We start from the raw sequence: 14,426 nt of genomic DNA on the forward strand, positions 1-14,426 counted from the left end.
AGAGCCTACCCTTTCGTAATGCTAGAATGATAACACACACTCCATCCAACCAAGAGTTGAGCTAGACCTGCAAATCTGGTGCAAGCAATAATAAGGAAAAGTACACATACAAGCAGAGAGATACATGTTATATAATGTTCAGAGCAGTATTCGAAACGCGTGTGGTAGATGGAGAAAGGAATCACGAAATGCGACATTAAAGAATAGGGGACGAGCTTGAGAAGACTATGAAAGTCGAACTCAACGATCTGCTAGTGCTTACCTTATATCCCCATATAGTTCCTCTGAGAACCTGCGTCTCGTAAGCGTATGAATGGATGTTCTGAAAGACAGCCTCACGCCACAGGGTCAACTGCTAACGGAGCAACATGTCGTGAGTTGTAGCTCTTTGATATGAGCCTGGCGTCGGTCACATGACAAGCGTAAGCTGTGCAATGTGAGTGAACAAATGCTAATCCATATATCTAAACGAGTCTCAAGCGAGAAAGAACTAGGATCAAATGCGGCTTCAAGTAGCCAAAAGGTAGTGAGCGATCCAAAGGGCGTTATCATGATTATCAAAGGTCCTCGCTGTGTAAATGGATCCATGATCCGCTACTGCTGCTATCGCTTCTTTCTTTCTCACAAGCTCTTGTCCCTTACATTCTATCATGCTCACGCTCATCTTCGTCTCCAGAGTTGCGGCCTGAGCAGCACATGCATTATCCACCACCCTGTCCTGACATCCCCGCTACCTGTAAAATCGTAGCGACCTCATCCTGGCAAGCTCATCCTGGCGACCTACGGTAAGCATCACTTGCTCGGACCTCCGACTTCCACGCACCCGACCCAGGACACAACGTTGAGATGACAAGGCTTGGGAAAGGCGGAAGAGGTCTTGGCAATACGGCGGGGATCCTTAGCTCTCTGCTCAGCAGGAAGGATGAGATGGAATATATACAAGGTTTATGTACCGGGGTGTAAGAGTGTGCTTCTACCAGGGATTGACAGTGTAGTTTTGCGGGGTAATCTGGCGTTGGTATGGATGATCAATAGAAAAGTGTGGAGAGAAGAGGTGTACACGTGAGGATCCATGGTACATGGGTATAATATGCCGGAGTTGTCTCCAGCGGTTCATTCGTACTCGGTAATATTCTAGTGGGTTCAAGTTGCTTTTGCTACTTTGGTATAGTGATGTGTATATTGGATGGATAGAACCAGGAGTGAGATGTCATATTATTAACGTGCATGTTCCTTCTGGAATACTTATGCCTGCCTATCAAAATTCTCATGCTACATGCTACTGCCGTCTCCAGTATAGTAAAGGAAATCTGTATACATGGCACTTCGGACTCTGTATCTTCTGTCTAGAGTGTTGGTAAGCAGCCGCCGCAAATTTCGACCATCACACCTCTTCACATCACAAGAACCTCAACATGTCGTCACACCAGTGCCGACCGCTAAATATGCAGCACGCACGTTAGACGCGCCCCGCCCTTACGGCTGCTAAAATAGCGTGGATGATCCATGGACAGTGGATCCAATGGCTCCTTCAACCGTCGCGCCCATGCCCGCGATGATCGCCGCAAGCCGGATTCGTCAAGGTAGATGGCTGCGCTATCGTGAGATCGTCGGAGGAAATGCATGTGCGACTTTGAAAATTCAAACAAACCGCACGGGTGGCGTGAGCGCAAGCTGTGCGACTCGTGATTGTGATGAGGGAGTCACCTGAGAGATGCTGTCGGACGATGCGACCTTGTCTGTATGATCATGGAGGCCTTGTAGTTCGTGAGGCGATGACAGGTCGGTGGTGCATATTAGGAGCTTTGTATGCATGGATCATCATCATCATCACTCCAGGGAAAGCTTGCGGATGAATGCGATCGATGCATCGATACTGAGGTCCGCATAATATCGCCCGGGTTCAATATAAGTCGGCAACTTTGACCAAGGTCCTACACCAAACAGACAGAAAAGACAATATTGAAAGTTGAAAAGTCTGAATGAAGTCGATCCAAGCATTTTTCCTCCCAGAGTGAAGCCCCACACATCGCAAGCTTAATTTACTCAAATGACTGACAGAGTGGTCCAAGCTCCCTGGTGGATGGATCTTCGGATGCGCCACGACCTCACAACGACATCATTGTCATCATCGATTCATCGCAATTTGCATTCGACCATTCACCTTTGCCATCTCCGTCCAAGCTCTATCTTTCTTTGCTTATTCGTAGTCCATCAAGCCGTAATTAGTGGTACGTCTCTTTCAATCAGTCTCTCGAATGAAGCTTTGCTAGTACAACGCTTGAGGCGCCCACTTGTGATACGCCTGTGATAGGCCAAAATACAACGATGCAGTGAGCCATGGCTCTGTTTGGTCATCGCCGTGCTGCTAGACATCGTGCCGTGCATCGTCGTTGGTCCGACTAGACGCATGCGGACGTGAATTAGTCCAGCTTTCCCAGTCGAACTTTTCTTTCTCTGGGCTGTTGGGACTCTCTATCTATCTCCTTCTGATGACAGCTCTGCATCATCGCCGCATTGGGCCTCCTCGCGATCGAGAGTCGATAGGATCGATCATCTTGCACTGTGCTAGACCGAGACCGAGCTCTCGGATGAGGTCGGATCCTGTGCTGTCACGATGCTGTAGCTTGTCTGACCAATGCCGGTTCCTGCTAGCTGTCATGGGATACAATGAGATGCGTCCTGGCTGCAGATGTCCGATGTAGCCGAGTAGTTCGACTCGGTCTGGTACCACGGACTTTGCGCGGCCAGGAGATTGAGATTGAAAGACGTCATAGTGGTGTCGTGCATAGAGGGCCCTTATAATCGTGTACGCGGTCCTTTTTACATATTGTTCATCGATTACCTCTTCCATTGTACACAGCAATCTACTGGGACTTGTCTTGAAACAATCGCCAATATGCTCGACCAAAGAGATAATGGTGCCTTGAGGGCCAATCGTGAGTAGCTGCAATGCCACCACAACCACATTCAAAGTCGAGAAGATTACTGACTTCTGCTGTAGCTAGCACTGTCAATGGCGCCACTGCCGACATCACCATCACTGTTCGTGGCAGTGACTGGTATTGGGCCGTTTGCGCCGTCATGACCGTATCGACATTTGCATTCCTTGGCCTGGCCATGACCAAGCCGCGCAATCAGCGTATATTCCACTACATCACCGGTGGTATCACCATGGTGGCAGCCATCGCCTACTTCAGCATGGCCAGCAACCTGGGTTTCACGCCCATTGCCGTTGAATTCGCCCGTAGTGACTCCCGCGTCGCTGGCATGAACCGCTCCATCTTCTACGTTCGCTACATCGACTGGTTCGTCACCACGCCGCTGCTTCTCATGGATCTGCTCCTCACAGCTGGCATGCCATGGCCGTCAATCCTATGGGTCATTCTCGTCGACTGGGTGATGATTGTGACAGGTCTTGTCGGCGCGCTCGTAACATCGTCCTACAAATGGGGCTACTTCGCGTTCGGCTGCGCGGCCATGATGTACATCTTCTACCAGCTCGCATGGGAGGCACGCATCCACGCAAACCACCTTGGCAACGACATCGGGCGCGTGTTCCTCATGTGCGGCACGCTGACTCTTGTCGTCTGGCTCTGCTACCCGATCGCATGGGGTGTGGCCGAGGGCGGTAACATTATCGCGCCAGACAGTGAAGCCGTCTTCTATGGCATTCTCGATCTGCTGGCCAAGCCCGTGTTCGGTGCCATGCTCATCTTTGGTCATCGCAACATCGAGCCAGCTCGCCTTGGCCTGCACATCCGTGACTACGACGAGCCTATTGCAGGTGCCGCCGCGTCGCATGCCGAGAAGAAGGCTGCTCATCACAATGGCACTTCAAATGGCCACACCAACGGCAGTTCATCTGCTCCTGCCGACCCTGCGGTTGAGCCTGGAACTACCACCACCACCACTGTCTAAGCAGTGACTTGACCATGAGACACTTGCCCACGCTCTGACGGCGCCATTGCGTCATGTCAGTATCAATGAGAAAAGAGACTATGGCTGCAATTGCGCACAACATGATACCCACACCTGTCCGGCATGGATACTCAGAAGAACATCTATGAATTAGTTGAGAATGAACATTGGACGTTTCCATCATCTTGCATGTATTCTTGTCATCTTGGTAAATCGTTGGGACGAATCTGTAATGCTGTCATAATGAAAGTATGATAATATTAATCTTACGTGGACGGCGTTTAGACAACTCGAATAATTCATGTTGTGACGTTTCCCTCATGGTAGCTGTGGACGTGGTGAAAATAATGCGACGTGATACATAGTTAGAAAATATTCCGCTGGCTAAGAAAACTGTCAACGTATACCTATCCATGGATAAGTGCCTCCACAGATGTTTCCACATGTGTTTCCGTAAGTGGTAGGTGGGTCTTCTCGAGTTGGATAGCTCTGAATAAATTCCTATTGACCTCTTCGGTCATGAATTGATTTATTATGGTGGGCGAATTCTGATTACATCTGAGGACATTGGCTAGTGGTATTCACGTACTCACGTGATAGCGCATTCGACAGTCAGATGAATTGCCACTTGAAGCCAACCAAGTTTAACATGGTGTATGACATTCCGCAACGACCTTTTGAAACTCCTGTGGCACGAATCAGCAATCTCAGTGTCTGTATTTCAATGCTTGCAACTGAACATCCTACGTCCATGAACCAAAATGAACAACATACTTATACAGAAACAACGTAACAAGATAACATCCAACCACCCGTGTAATGCAGCAATTGTTTAGCCACAAACCAATCTCTGTCCTAGGGTCTTCTAGAACCTTACCAACACCTCACTGTCCGAATCGTCCTCCCAATGCTCATCAGGTTGATCATCTTGATCATCTTGATGATCATCTTGATCATCTTGATGATCATCAGGCAGCTGATATTTCAAATCCGTGTGCTCCGGCGTCGACCTCTCGTCCGTCAACAATGACTCAACTTCGCCAACATCCAATCCCGGACATTCAGACCCGTCACTGTGCAGCTCAAGCTCATCCTCTATCGATCTAATCGCATGTCCGCACGGACATGGGCTATGAGTTCGAGAATAGATAGTCGTGTTGTATGCCATCCATGTATTATGTGATTCCACAGACGAGGGGGGGGACTCTTCGGAGTGAAGAGCCGCGGGTCGTGGTGTACGTGGAGGTTGTCCTTCGTTCACGTCGATCGACCTCAGTATACCGAGCTCCTCCCGTTCCCGCTCCCACTCCTCTTCCTTGCTTCTCATGAAAGCTTGCATTCGGGAGTCTTCTTCTATGTCTAGTCGACGCTGTTTGGCTTGGTCCATCTCCTTCTTACATTCCGCCCACCGATCGAAAAGCCCTTCCATTGCGATGGCCGCTTGCTTGCATGATATCACGAAGTCCAAGATTGCCGTTTCCGTGTCTCGAATGCAGTCTGCGGTAGGATAAAAGCTCAAAGGAGGAGGCTCCAGCGCAGTACACTCTCCTTCAATGTTCATGATTTCGCTGTGGACATGCAATGCTGCCTCGTGGGCTTCCATGAACCCACCTATGCCATCAAATACATCGTTGAGCAGAGTGTGCAATTGGTCTGCCATGCAAGATTGCTTGGAAACCAACGAGGTACCAAATCCTTCCATTGTCCCTTCATTCGTCTTGGACTCGAACGGCAACTCGCCAATTTGAACATTCCCAGGCTGCTTGGTATCCAGTATACTATTCAACATCTGCTGTAGCACAGGTGCGCCCCTCTCCTCGTCACTTCGATCGTACCTGAGTCCTCGCATCATGAAAACTTTGGCATTTTCCAGTAATGGCGAAGCCGTCAGTGACTGTAGTTCCGGCAATGATGGCAAACGAATAGAAGGAGACTTCCTTTTTACCTCCTTCAACGTAAGTGGTGGGCTAACTTCGGACCGTTCCTCTTTGATTGAATGAAGAGATGTCAATGAGTTCGCTCTCGTCATAGGATTGCCTTTGCTTCGCTGTTTCCGATAGTACAACCGGTGAGAATGGCGAGCTTTAGCAGGCAAGCTCGCGCTGCGCTGCGGCGCTGACGATCCCCGCGAAAACAGGTGTTTGTCGAATGCCCAGTGGATAAGGCTATTGGACCGTAGATTGGACCGGGTCGTGCCTGAATTGATATTGGGCGTAGGGACACCGACAGGCGTGGGATGTCTCTCGATAGGGATAGAGATAGCAGAGCTACGAGAACTGAAAGTCGGAAAGCCAAGCCACGCCACTGATTTCCCGATGAATTTCTTGAAGCCTCGGCGTTTTCGGCCATGAGTTTGATGCACATGGGCCTTAGTCGGCCTTTGACTTTCTTTGTTAACTGCAAAATCGATGAGGAGTGGGGTATCCATCTCGATGGATCTCAAAGAAGCCCGGGCAGACGAATCGAGGAACGTGTCGAGCATAGTGGAAGGTCGATCGATAACGACAGAAGATCCTATTTGATGGGCAGAGTTAGTCTCGAATTTGATCGTGTCATGTTCTTGGCCCGAAGGTTCAAACCGATTAGGGGAGGGGGACACGTACGTCGTTGGCTAGCAGAGTCATTTGGCTTCACTGTTGATGCGAAAGATAGATTATCTTGCTTGAGAGTCCGTTTTGCTGTTGACGTTTCAGCCGGTGCAGGATATGTGCCACCATCAGATGACACGGCGCTGCGATGAGAAGGGGGAACAGAGCTCTCCTCCAGGAGAGGGGCGAGACGCTGAATCAGAGACGGCGAATCTGCATCTGATGGTGCAGCAGCACTATCGACACGCTGTTTATTCCTCTCGTTGTATTCAAGGATTTTAGCGATTGTTGGAGTCATCGAGATATTCGACGAACTGGTCGAGACTGGCCGTTCCGACTGCTTGGTGTTGGGTGTTTGTGGACGATCTTCGAAATTGAAGAGCCCAAGCTGTTCACCAACACTCCTCTCTTGGGGATGAGATTTTCCTTTTCCTTTGAACTTTACTTTACTGCAAGACTCGGCTTCTTTTCCGAACGCCATCTTGCTCCACGGTACAATTTCGTCAACGGAGGTTACACTTGGATTGTATAGTCCAGTCGCACGAGCCAAGTTGGTCAGAAAAGATGATAGATCTAACAGCTCTGACCCTGGGGACCGTCGAGGTCGTCGGCGAGTCGGAAGTAGAATTGAGCGAATTCGACGACGGACGATCATGAATCGGCTCTGCTTAGGAGGTTGGTCTGATGCTGAGTGTACCGAGCTCTGCGTTTGGCTATTCTTCTCGTCTGATTCTGGTGTTGCAGGTCTCCCACTGCTAATTGACATACGTAGCGACGGTTGAATAATATCTTCCTGGATCGACAGAGTGGTGGGTCCATTGTGAGCCTTTTTCGAGCCCATAGCGAAGCTGAGCGGGTTCTTCATGGTGTGCAAGAGAAGGGTAAAAGGTTCCAAGCGAGCGAAATGGTTTCCTAAAAATGTAGGGTTAATTGTGCTATGTTGAGAGAAATAGAATAATGCTAGTAAGAAGAAGACATCATGAGACAACAAACGAGAACAACATATTGTTCGGAACGCCAGCCAGAAAGCGGAAGCCACGTTGAATGTACATCAGTGTGGACCTGGGATTGAGGAGCCACCATGAAAGGCGATTGAAAGGGTAAGAACGATCGAGCATATCCACCACCGCACTTTCTCGATCTGTCGATTCGGGCTCCTCAGGAAACTTCATTGTATCTAAGGAGATCAGGTTTCCCATTCAGCTCGAGACGTAGAACTACCAACCTGACAGTGCTATGCATGCGCACTTTCGGCTCATGTCAAGTACTCATCTCTCCCACTCGCTGACAATCCCTCAACCTCTTTCATGCCAAGCCATCCACTCACTCGACGACTGATTCCTCTTTCAAGCATGGGAACCGTGTCTCTTCATCCAGCATTTGTCCCAGCTCCCCTCTCAAAGACCTTCACCCCGCCGTCCCCTCCCACGTAATACAACAGCTCTTTCTCCAAATTCACTCCATTCTCTCTCCCAGACTCCTCGTCGTCTCCATCCCAGGCCCCACCCCTCCCTACACATAGCACTCCACTGACATCTCTCGCAACCCCTGAATCCAAGAGCCTCAAGCCCACCACCCTCGTCGCTGTATGCCCCAATCCCACAACCAGATTCGCATGCTCGCGCTCCAGCGGCGTCGGTGTATGTGTCAGATGCACCAGTGGCGAGTCAGCGGGCAGTGATATTATTGATGAAGCTGCAAGAGTGCGGATGTGGAGGAGAGAAGAGAGGAATGCATGGACTGGGGTCAAGGTGGCGGAGAGGAGAATTGAGGGGTCGTCGAGGATGAGGAGCGTGCGTGAAGGAGGTGATGAAGGAGACGATGAAGAGGCCGAGGAGAGGGCGGACTGTATTGTCTGTTCGACGTGTGCAAGATCGGGGGATGTAAGAGTCGCTATATATTTCGGCTTCATCGAGGGCTCAGCAGACGACTGTGCCAGTGCGGATTGTGTCTTCCCGCGGATCGATAGTCCTCGTGCATTTTGCGTGACTGCGAGAGGAGCTCGTCCAGGGATTCCTGAAGGCGAAGATGAAGACACTGTCACACTTGCAGATGCTGGCACCACTCCGTCCTCCCGCAAGAACAATTCGCCCAACCCGTCCACAAACGCGAACCTCCCTTCGACCCCCAATTTCGTCAGATCCAATCCAACACTCCTCCTTGCCTCTGTCCTCCAGAAATCCCAATCTCTTAGAAAGCTCACCAATACGACCTTCACATCGCCATTACTTGCCAATCTGCTGCTCTCAGCCTCATCTCCATTCTTGCCTTTTGTGTCGAATGCGCCGAGTATGTAGCGGAGTATAAGCCAATTTGTGCTCGCACCAAGGACGCTAGTGAGGAGAGTGAGAGAGTCGGGTGGTGCGAGGGAGACATATGGGTGCAGCAATGGTGGAATGCGCGGTGGTGGCATTATGCTTTGAAAAGACACCCGGGGTTCTTTTTTTTTTTGGCGAAAGTCACAATCTGGAGCTTGTAGGATCTTTAGCGGGTGCACGTCATTTCTTAGGTTTTTGGGGTTGGGGGCGTGCCTGGCGGGGTCGTGGGGTGGTTGGATCAGTTGTATCAGGGGAAAACGCACAAGTACTAAGGCACCCTAGTTCTGACTACACATCTTTGGAGTTCGTTTTCCGTGGCGGTATGTATGTTCTGTATATATATATGATGTCTATCTATGGGTATCATGAAGCTTCAAACATCAAGAACGCCCTCAATCACGCGGCTCTCTGTGCCTCTATCAACAGCGACAAATCTCCCTGAACGTCCAACCCATCCAGCCCATTAAACCCATCCTCGACAACCCATCTCTGGCCTGGCTTATGCAAGACCTCACAAGCCTTGCCTACCAACAGCAACCCGGGCGGCCTACTCCCTTCCTCCTCGACCGCTGCACACACGTATTGCAACGTCGTCCTCACAACCCTTTGATCTGGGCAACTTGCCCGTTCCAACACCGCACATGGTGTTGTGCTGGGCCAGCTTTTGCCCTCACCAATGAGACTCTCCACCAGAGCACTCAAACGATGTAGCGCCATCAAGAACACCACAGTCCTCGATTCCACATATTCGGGGCTCTCCAGCATCGCGCCCTTCCTCCCGGTTCCCGTACAGATAAGCACCTGATCCGCCACGCCTCGATGCGTACACGGTATCCCAGCAAACAAAGGTGCACTCAATGCGCTCGTGATGCCCGGCAGCACAGTTGGCGTGAATCCATGCTCTCTGAAAAAATCGAATTCCTCCGCCCCTCGACCGTAAATATAGGGGTCCCCTTGTTTTAGTCTCACAACCCGCTTGCCGGCACGAAGGCCCTCAAGACCCATCCGTAGAAGCTCATCTTGGGCAGCGTCGGCGTTGCCGGGGAATTTACGCGCGATGTAGACTGTGGCCCGACGCGGGACAAGGTCAAGTACGGGCGATGGAACAAGTTTGTCAGCGAGGACAAGATCGGCGGAGAGGATTGCTTTATGTGTTGCGGTTGTGAGGAGATCTGGGTTACCGGGTCCAGAGCCCGCGAGCGCGATGCGACCGCCTTGAGTGCGCGTGTCGAGAGTGGCAGGCTTGAGACCAGAGGAGTCGCTAGACGTGTAGCTACGCAACACAGAGTCGACGTCTGCGTCTGTGATTGCAGCGAGACGGCGCAGCGGCCAGTACTCACAAATCTGCGCGAGCCATCTTATCCTTCTCATCTTCGCAGCCTCAGCATCTTCAGGCGTCACTAATTGATTGAAAGTAGCCGTCTGCCCCGAGTCTTCTTCATCGGCTTCGTGGTCCATGGCGAGCTCTGCAGCATGGTCTTCCTCCCATATTCTGCGACGCATGGTGCCGAGGCGCTCCACGGCCTGGCCGATGTGTGAAGGGAGGGCGGAGACGACCTCGCGGCGAATGCGGGCAGCGAGCTTGCAGCCCTTGCCGGAGGTTGTGACGCCAATTTGGAGAGCGCCGTCTGTGTGCGTGGAGAGAAGGGTGAAGGTACAGAGATTAGGGGCGTCGGCGACGTTTATGGGGATACGGAGGCGGCGGCAGAGGGTCGAGATGTGTGTGCCTTGAGTACGTCAATAGGTGATCGTGCAGTCTGAATATCCATCTTCTGTACTCACTGAGTGGGTTCTTCGACCCAAGAGTTACAAAGACTGCGTCCACGACACGGTCCGTCTCGTCCCTCCCTAGGCTAGTCAAGTCCTCATCGCGAAAGTCGCGCTTGATCCATTCGACGTCGCCTTCATCTACCCGCTTCGTTACACCATAATGCACAGTAGCGTGCTCGGATGCAATGAGCTTGGGGATCGCGCCGACCTCGAGCGAGCGCGTACACCTTGCGCCAGCCAGGGGATTTGAGCCGATGATCAAGTGGACATGTGAGGTGGAGTCCACAGCTGTGAGAAGCGCAGGAGACATCGAGGAAGTGTTCGCACTGGTGAGCAGAGCAGTGAGCGATGAGGGTTGCAATATCTGCGTCTGAAGAGACAGCTGATTGCTGCTTGTTCAGGATAGAGGGTCGGAAAGCGATGTACAAGGAGGCACATCCAGCACCACACAAGAGACCATGATGTCTGGACGTGATTGTTATATTATACTGCAATGAAGCCAAGAGTCTCTCGCGACGGAGAAATCGGCTCGTCGAAACGGGTCGTCGAATGAAAGCGCGCGCATTTGTCTGTTAGTGATGGTGCAATCTGCTCCCGATGCCGGCTTCTGGAAGTTTTCTCTGCCCCGATAACGATAAGATGCCGGGCTAAGCCTAAAAGAGTAGTCTGTCCTCTTTTTCTGTTCGTCCACCGCGGAGATGGAAGGCGTGTGTTGACGCTGCCGTGGAGATGCGCATCGATGTGAAGTGAATAGGCCAGAACAACAAAGAGGAAAGATGGTAGATCGTAATTGTCATTAGTTGTTGATATAATAAACACCAACCAGGTATCATGCAAATATTGAAGCCGTGACGAAAACCCAGATGTCCATGCCCCCCGCCATGCCCCGCCAATGCAGCCTGGATGATTGATAACTGGCCTGGGTATGAAATCGATGCATCGCCGAAACCTCAACCAACCCCTGACTAAGCTGATTTCTTTCTTTGGGGTAATTATGCCATCCCATCCACCCACCGGAATACACACTGTCAGATCATAGATGCATCCTCAACAGGCTCATCTCATCAATGCCCACACAACCCTGTGCCCTGTAACTGGGCCTCACTCATCAACACACTTGGCCGTCCCTGTCCCATACTCAGCGCTACATTGCCTGTCGCGTCGGCAACGTAGACATTGCAAGTCAGCACTTCCACCACATTCGCACCCGTCGTAAAACCCATCCCACTCGTCGTCAGCGTGTAACTCGCCACGCTACTGCCCTCATTACTCAGCACTGTCCTGACTGGATCTTTGCGCATTTGGATCACATTCGACGAATACGTCAGCACCCAGTTCTGGTACTGCGCGTATCCTGGATATCCTGACGCCGGAGTTGCTAGCATAGCTGAATTGCGGATCTGGTTGAGTAGCGCAATGTGCTTGTACAACTCCGCATTGGTGTTGTACTTTTGTAGCCAGATGGCCTCGCGACAACCGGGGTCGTCGCCGCCAGCGAGATGCGATTCCTGGCCCTGGTAGACGATGGGCACACCATCGCCCAGCATAGTGTATGCGATGGCGTTCTTTGCGAGTGCTAGGTCGCTGGTGCCGGCCGGGAAGCGCGCATTGTCGTGGTTCTCGATGAAGCTGAAGGCCATTGTTGTGTCTTTGCAACCGCCATCCTTGCACAGGCCTAGATTGTATACAATATCCGACATGTCAGTCTGCTGCTGGAACACGCGTGTTATAGAGTAGTACATTGGGTAGTCGGTTATGGCGTCTATGTACTGCATATATGGGTACGCATATGCGTAGTTTCCATCCGAAACCTCGCCAAAGCAAAGGATACCGGCCGAAGCGCAGAACGACGACCAGAAGCCCGTCTCGACATTCTTGACCGAGTCAATACGAAGACCGTCGATGGAGTAATCAGAGACAATCTTGGAGATCCACGCTCCGAACATGCTTCGTACGTTGCTGTCTTCTGTTTTCAAGTCAGGCATGAGGATTGTTTTGGGGTCTCCAAGCCAGCAGAGCTCTACTTGTGTTTGGTCCTGCCAGTTGCTGACGTTGCAGTAGGAGTGGTAATATGTGGCATCGTTGAAGGGATTCATGATGCTGTCATCTACCGTGTCTGCAGCTCCAGCCCATCCCATATGGTTAGTGACTATGTCCACCATGAGGTACATGCCTCTGCTGTGAAGAGCAGCGGATAAGTCTTTCAGATCCTGAGCAGTGCCAAAGTTGGAGTTGACGCTGTACAGGTCTGTCTGCCAGTAGCCATGGTAGCCACCGTCGATGTTCAGAGTGATTGGAGATATCCATATCTAAGATGCAACCTGGAATGAGCACAGTGTTGTGGTGATAGTGGTTGGGCATGGATGCGAACATACTGCGGTAAAGCCCATGCCATGGATGTAATCCAGTTTGTTGATTATGCCCCTCCAAGTCCCACCGCAATACTTGTTGCTTTTGACATTGCAAGCAGCGGTCGTACTTCCGTCAGTCCTCGCAAATCTGTATTCGCATTGTAAGCGCAGAGCCTAGGAAGATTGACAAGAGAAAAGAAGTTTGTTGCACAGGGAGATGTGGAGGACCAAGACAGCGGATGTCGGGCGGCTGAAACCCCGGTAGCGGGCAGCCAGGCCAGCAGAAGCAGCCCAGATCAGCCGGCTGTTGTGCCCACTTCAGAATGCAGTACACCGCCACCGCCTTATGTGATCCCAGTACATCCTGACTGTTACCCCACAGGATCGACGACTTATGTTCTATGGGGAAGTCCGGAGCTGACCTGGTCGTCGCGTGCTATGCAGACTCTGTACCCCCCGGACCGTGTTGCAGAAAGGGACATTGCATTGATGATGCAGAATAGATACACACACACCTGTCTGTAAACACTTGGTAGATGCTTCGTCCTCGCCAGTCCGCTACCTTGGCTGCCAGCGCCAGAGGCGAGAAGATTGTCCACAGGAGGAAAAGTTTCTTTAGAGCTGCCATCGTGCTGGTTTGTATACGTTCTGGCGATTCCTCGTCTCAAGACCTGTATCGGTACAGCGTCGCAGGGGGTGGTTGCACGGCTAAGATCGGTGGCTGAGGGCTTCCAACTTTCCACGGAGCTTCTGGAAGATCAAATCGAAGCATCCTGAAGGATTCATTCGGCTTTTATACAGAAGTCATTCAATCTCTGTAGCGTCCAACTGCCTGTCTGAGAGGAGATTCAGTCAGGCGCTACTCAGAGTGCATCTCACTCTCCGACCTTGCATCATATCAATCCTCCGATGCGCCGCCATGTGCAGAGCGTCCACCACGATGCCGCGACGACGGAGTGAATGCTCCCTTGGAAAGTCAGAATCAACAGACACGTCTCTACACACCAAAATGCACCCTCAGACGCGCACCTTGCCGGATCTGGACATTCCTTGACCAGGTTGGGTGGCGCATGACCGTCTCACCACACTGGCAGTTTACGATACGTCAGTAAAAGCCGCGTCGTTGTCCTATGGCAATGCTGGATATGGCTGTGCGACACCAGCTATTTCACTCTGGCTTTCCCCGCAAATGCTTTGCACTTCCCAATATGTCGTCCTTGTGATGCTTGGCGTCGCCTCAAATGCCATGCGTTCAAAATAGATCCTCCAATCACTGCTGGGCCACACTAGCAAGCCGCATAAAGCTTGCTCTTTCATGCTCTGTCTTGCATCATCTCCTTTTCTGTCGACCCAATAGCTGTTCTTTCTTTTAGCCGCTCATCCTCATCCTTCTTTACGGCCTGCCATGTCTGATTTCGCAGACTGAATGTCAGTTGTCATCTTGCATTAGCGCTCACTAAGACAATGGAAGAGTCGTT

General features: G+C 51.3%; 5 protein-coding genes across 5 annotated transcripts; 1 reads left to right on the forward strand and 4 right to left on the reverse strand.

Annotated features, from left to right (window-relative positions):
- Positions 1-2,899: 2,899 nt before the first annotated feature.
- Positions 2,900-4,342, forward strand: EJ05DRAFT_493157 (family A G protein-coupled receptor-like protein; the record flags this gene model as incomplete). Its single annotated transcript, XM_033746095.1, has 3 exons — positions 2,900-2,939; positions 3,005-3,859; positions 4,311-4,342. The coding sequence occupies 3 exons, from the start codon at positions 2,900-2,902 to the stop codon at positions 4,340-4,342; spliced, it is 927 nt and encodes a 308-aa protein (XP_033599737.1).
- EJ05DRAFT_385229 (uncharacterized protein) lies at positions 4,310-7,626 on the reverse strand. The gene is made up of 3 exons (XM_033741264.1): positions 6,525-7,626; positions 4,696-6,435; positions 4,310-4,607 (listed from the first exon to the last, which is right to left on the reverse strand). The coding sequence occupies exons 1-2, from the start codon at positions 7,372-7,374 to the stop codon at positions 4,787-4,789; spliced, it is 2,499 nt and encodes an 832-aa protein (XP_033599738.1). The 5' UTR covers positions 7,375-7,626; the 3' UTR covers positions 4,310-4,607; positions 4,696-4,786.
- On the reverse strand, positions 7,603-9,047 carry EJ05DRAFT_385043 (uncharacterized protein). Its single transcript, XM_033741262.1, has 2 exons — positions 7,735-9,047; positions 7,603-7,686 (listed from the first exon to the last, which is right to left on the reverse strand). Exon 1 carries the CDS (start codon positions 8,920-8,922, stop codon positions 7,879-7,881), a length of 1,044 nt encoding a protein of 347 aa, XP_033599739.1. The 5' UTR covers positions 8,923-9,047; the 3' UTR covers positions 7,603-7,686; positions 7,735-7,878.
- A 176-nt stretch (positions 9,048-9,223) lies between these two features.
- EJ05DRAFT_486358 (uroporphyrin-III C-methyltransferase) lies at positions 9,224-10,907 on the reverse strand (the record flags this gene model as incomplete). Its single annotated transcript, XM_033745524.1, has 2 exons — positions 9,224-10,554; positions 10,610-10,907. The coding sequence occupies 2 exons, from the start codon at positions 10,905-10,907 to the stop codon at positions 9,224-9,226; spliced, it is 1,629 nt and encodes a 542-aa protein (XP_033599740.1).
- A 576-nt stretch (positions 10,908-11,483) lies between these two features.
- EJ05DRAFT_476568 (putative alpha-amylase) lies at positions 11,484-12,758 on the reverse strand. Its single transcript, XM_033744065.1, has one exon. It carries the CDS (start codon positions 12,733-12,735, stop codon positions 11,662-11,664), a length of 1,074 nt encoding a protein of 357 aa, XP_033599741.1. The 5' UTR covers positions 12,736-12,758; the 3' UTR covers positions 11,484-11,661.
- Positions 12,759-14,426: the final 1,668 nt, after the last annotated feature.

This window comes from Pseudovirgaria hyperparasitica (genome assembly GCF_010093815.1).
Source record: "Pseudovirgaria hyperparasitica strain CBS 121739 unplaced genomic scaffold EJ05scaffold_9, whole genome shotgun sequence".
Lineage (NCBI taxonomy): Eukaryota > Fungi > Ascomycota > Dothideomycetes > Acrospermales > Acrospermaceae > Pseudovirgaria > Pseudovirgaria hyperparasitica.

Bases quoted from the DNA above. Each gene is read 5' to 3' on its own strand.
- EJ05DRAFT_385229 (XM_033741264.1), bottom strand. From the start codon at position 7,374: ATGAAGAACCCGCTCAGCTTCGCTATGGGCTCGAAAAAGGCTCACAAT. The intron at 6,436-6,524 runs GTACGTGTCCCC...CCCATCAAATAG, and splicing joins TGACTCTGCTAGCCAACGAC to GATCTTCTGTCGTTATCGAT.
- EJ05DRAFT_385043 (XM_033741262.1), bottom strand. From the start codon at position 8,922: ATGCCACCACCGCGCATTCCACCATTGCTGCACCCATATGTCTCCCTC.
- EJ05DRAFT_476568 (XM_033744065.1), bottom strand. From the start codon at position 12,735: ATGGGATGGGCTGGAGCTGCAGACACGGTAGATGACAGCATCATGAAT.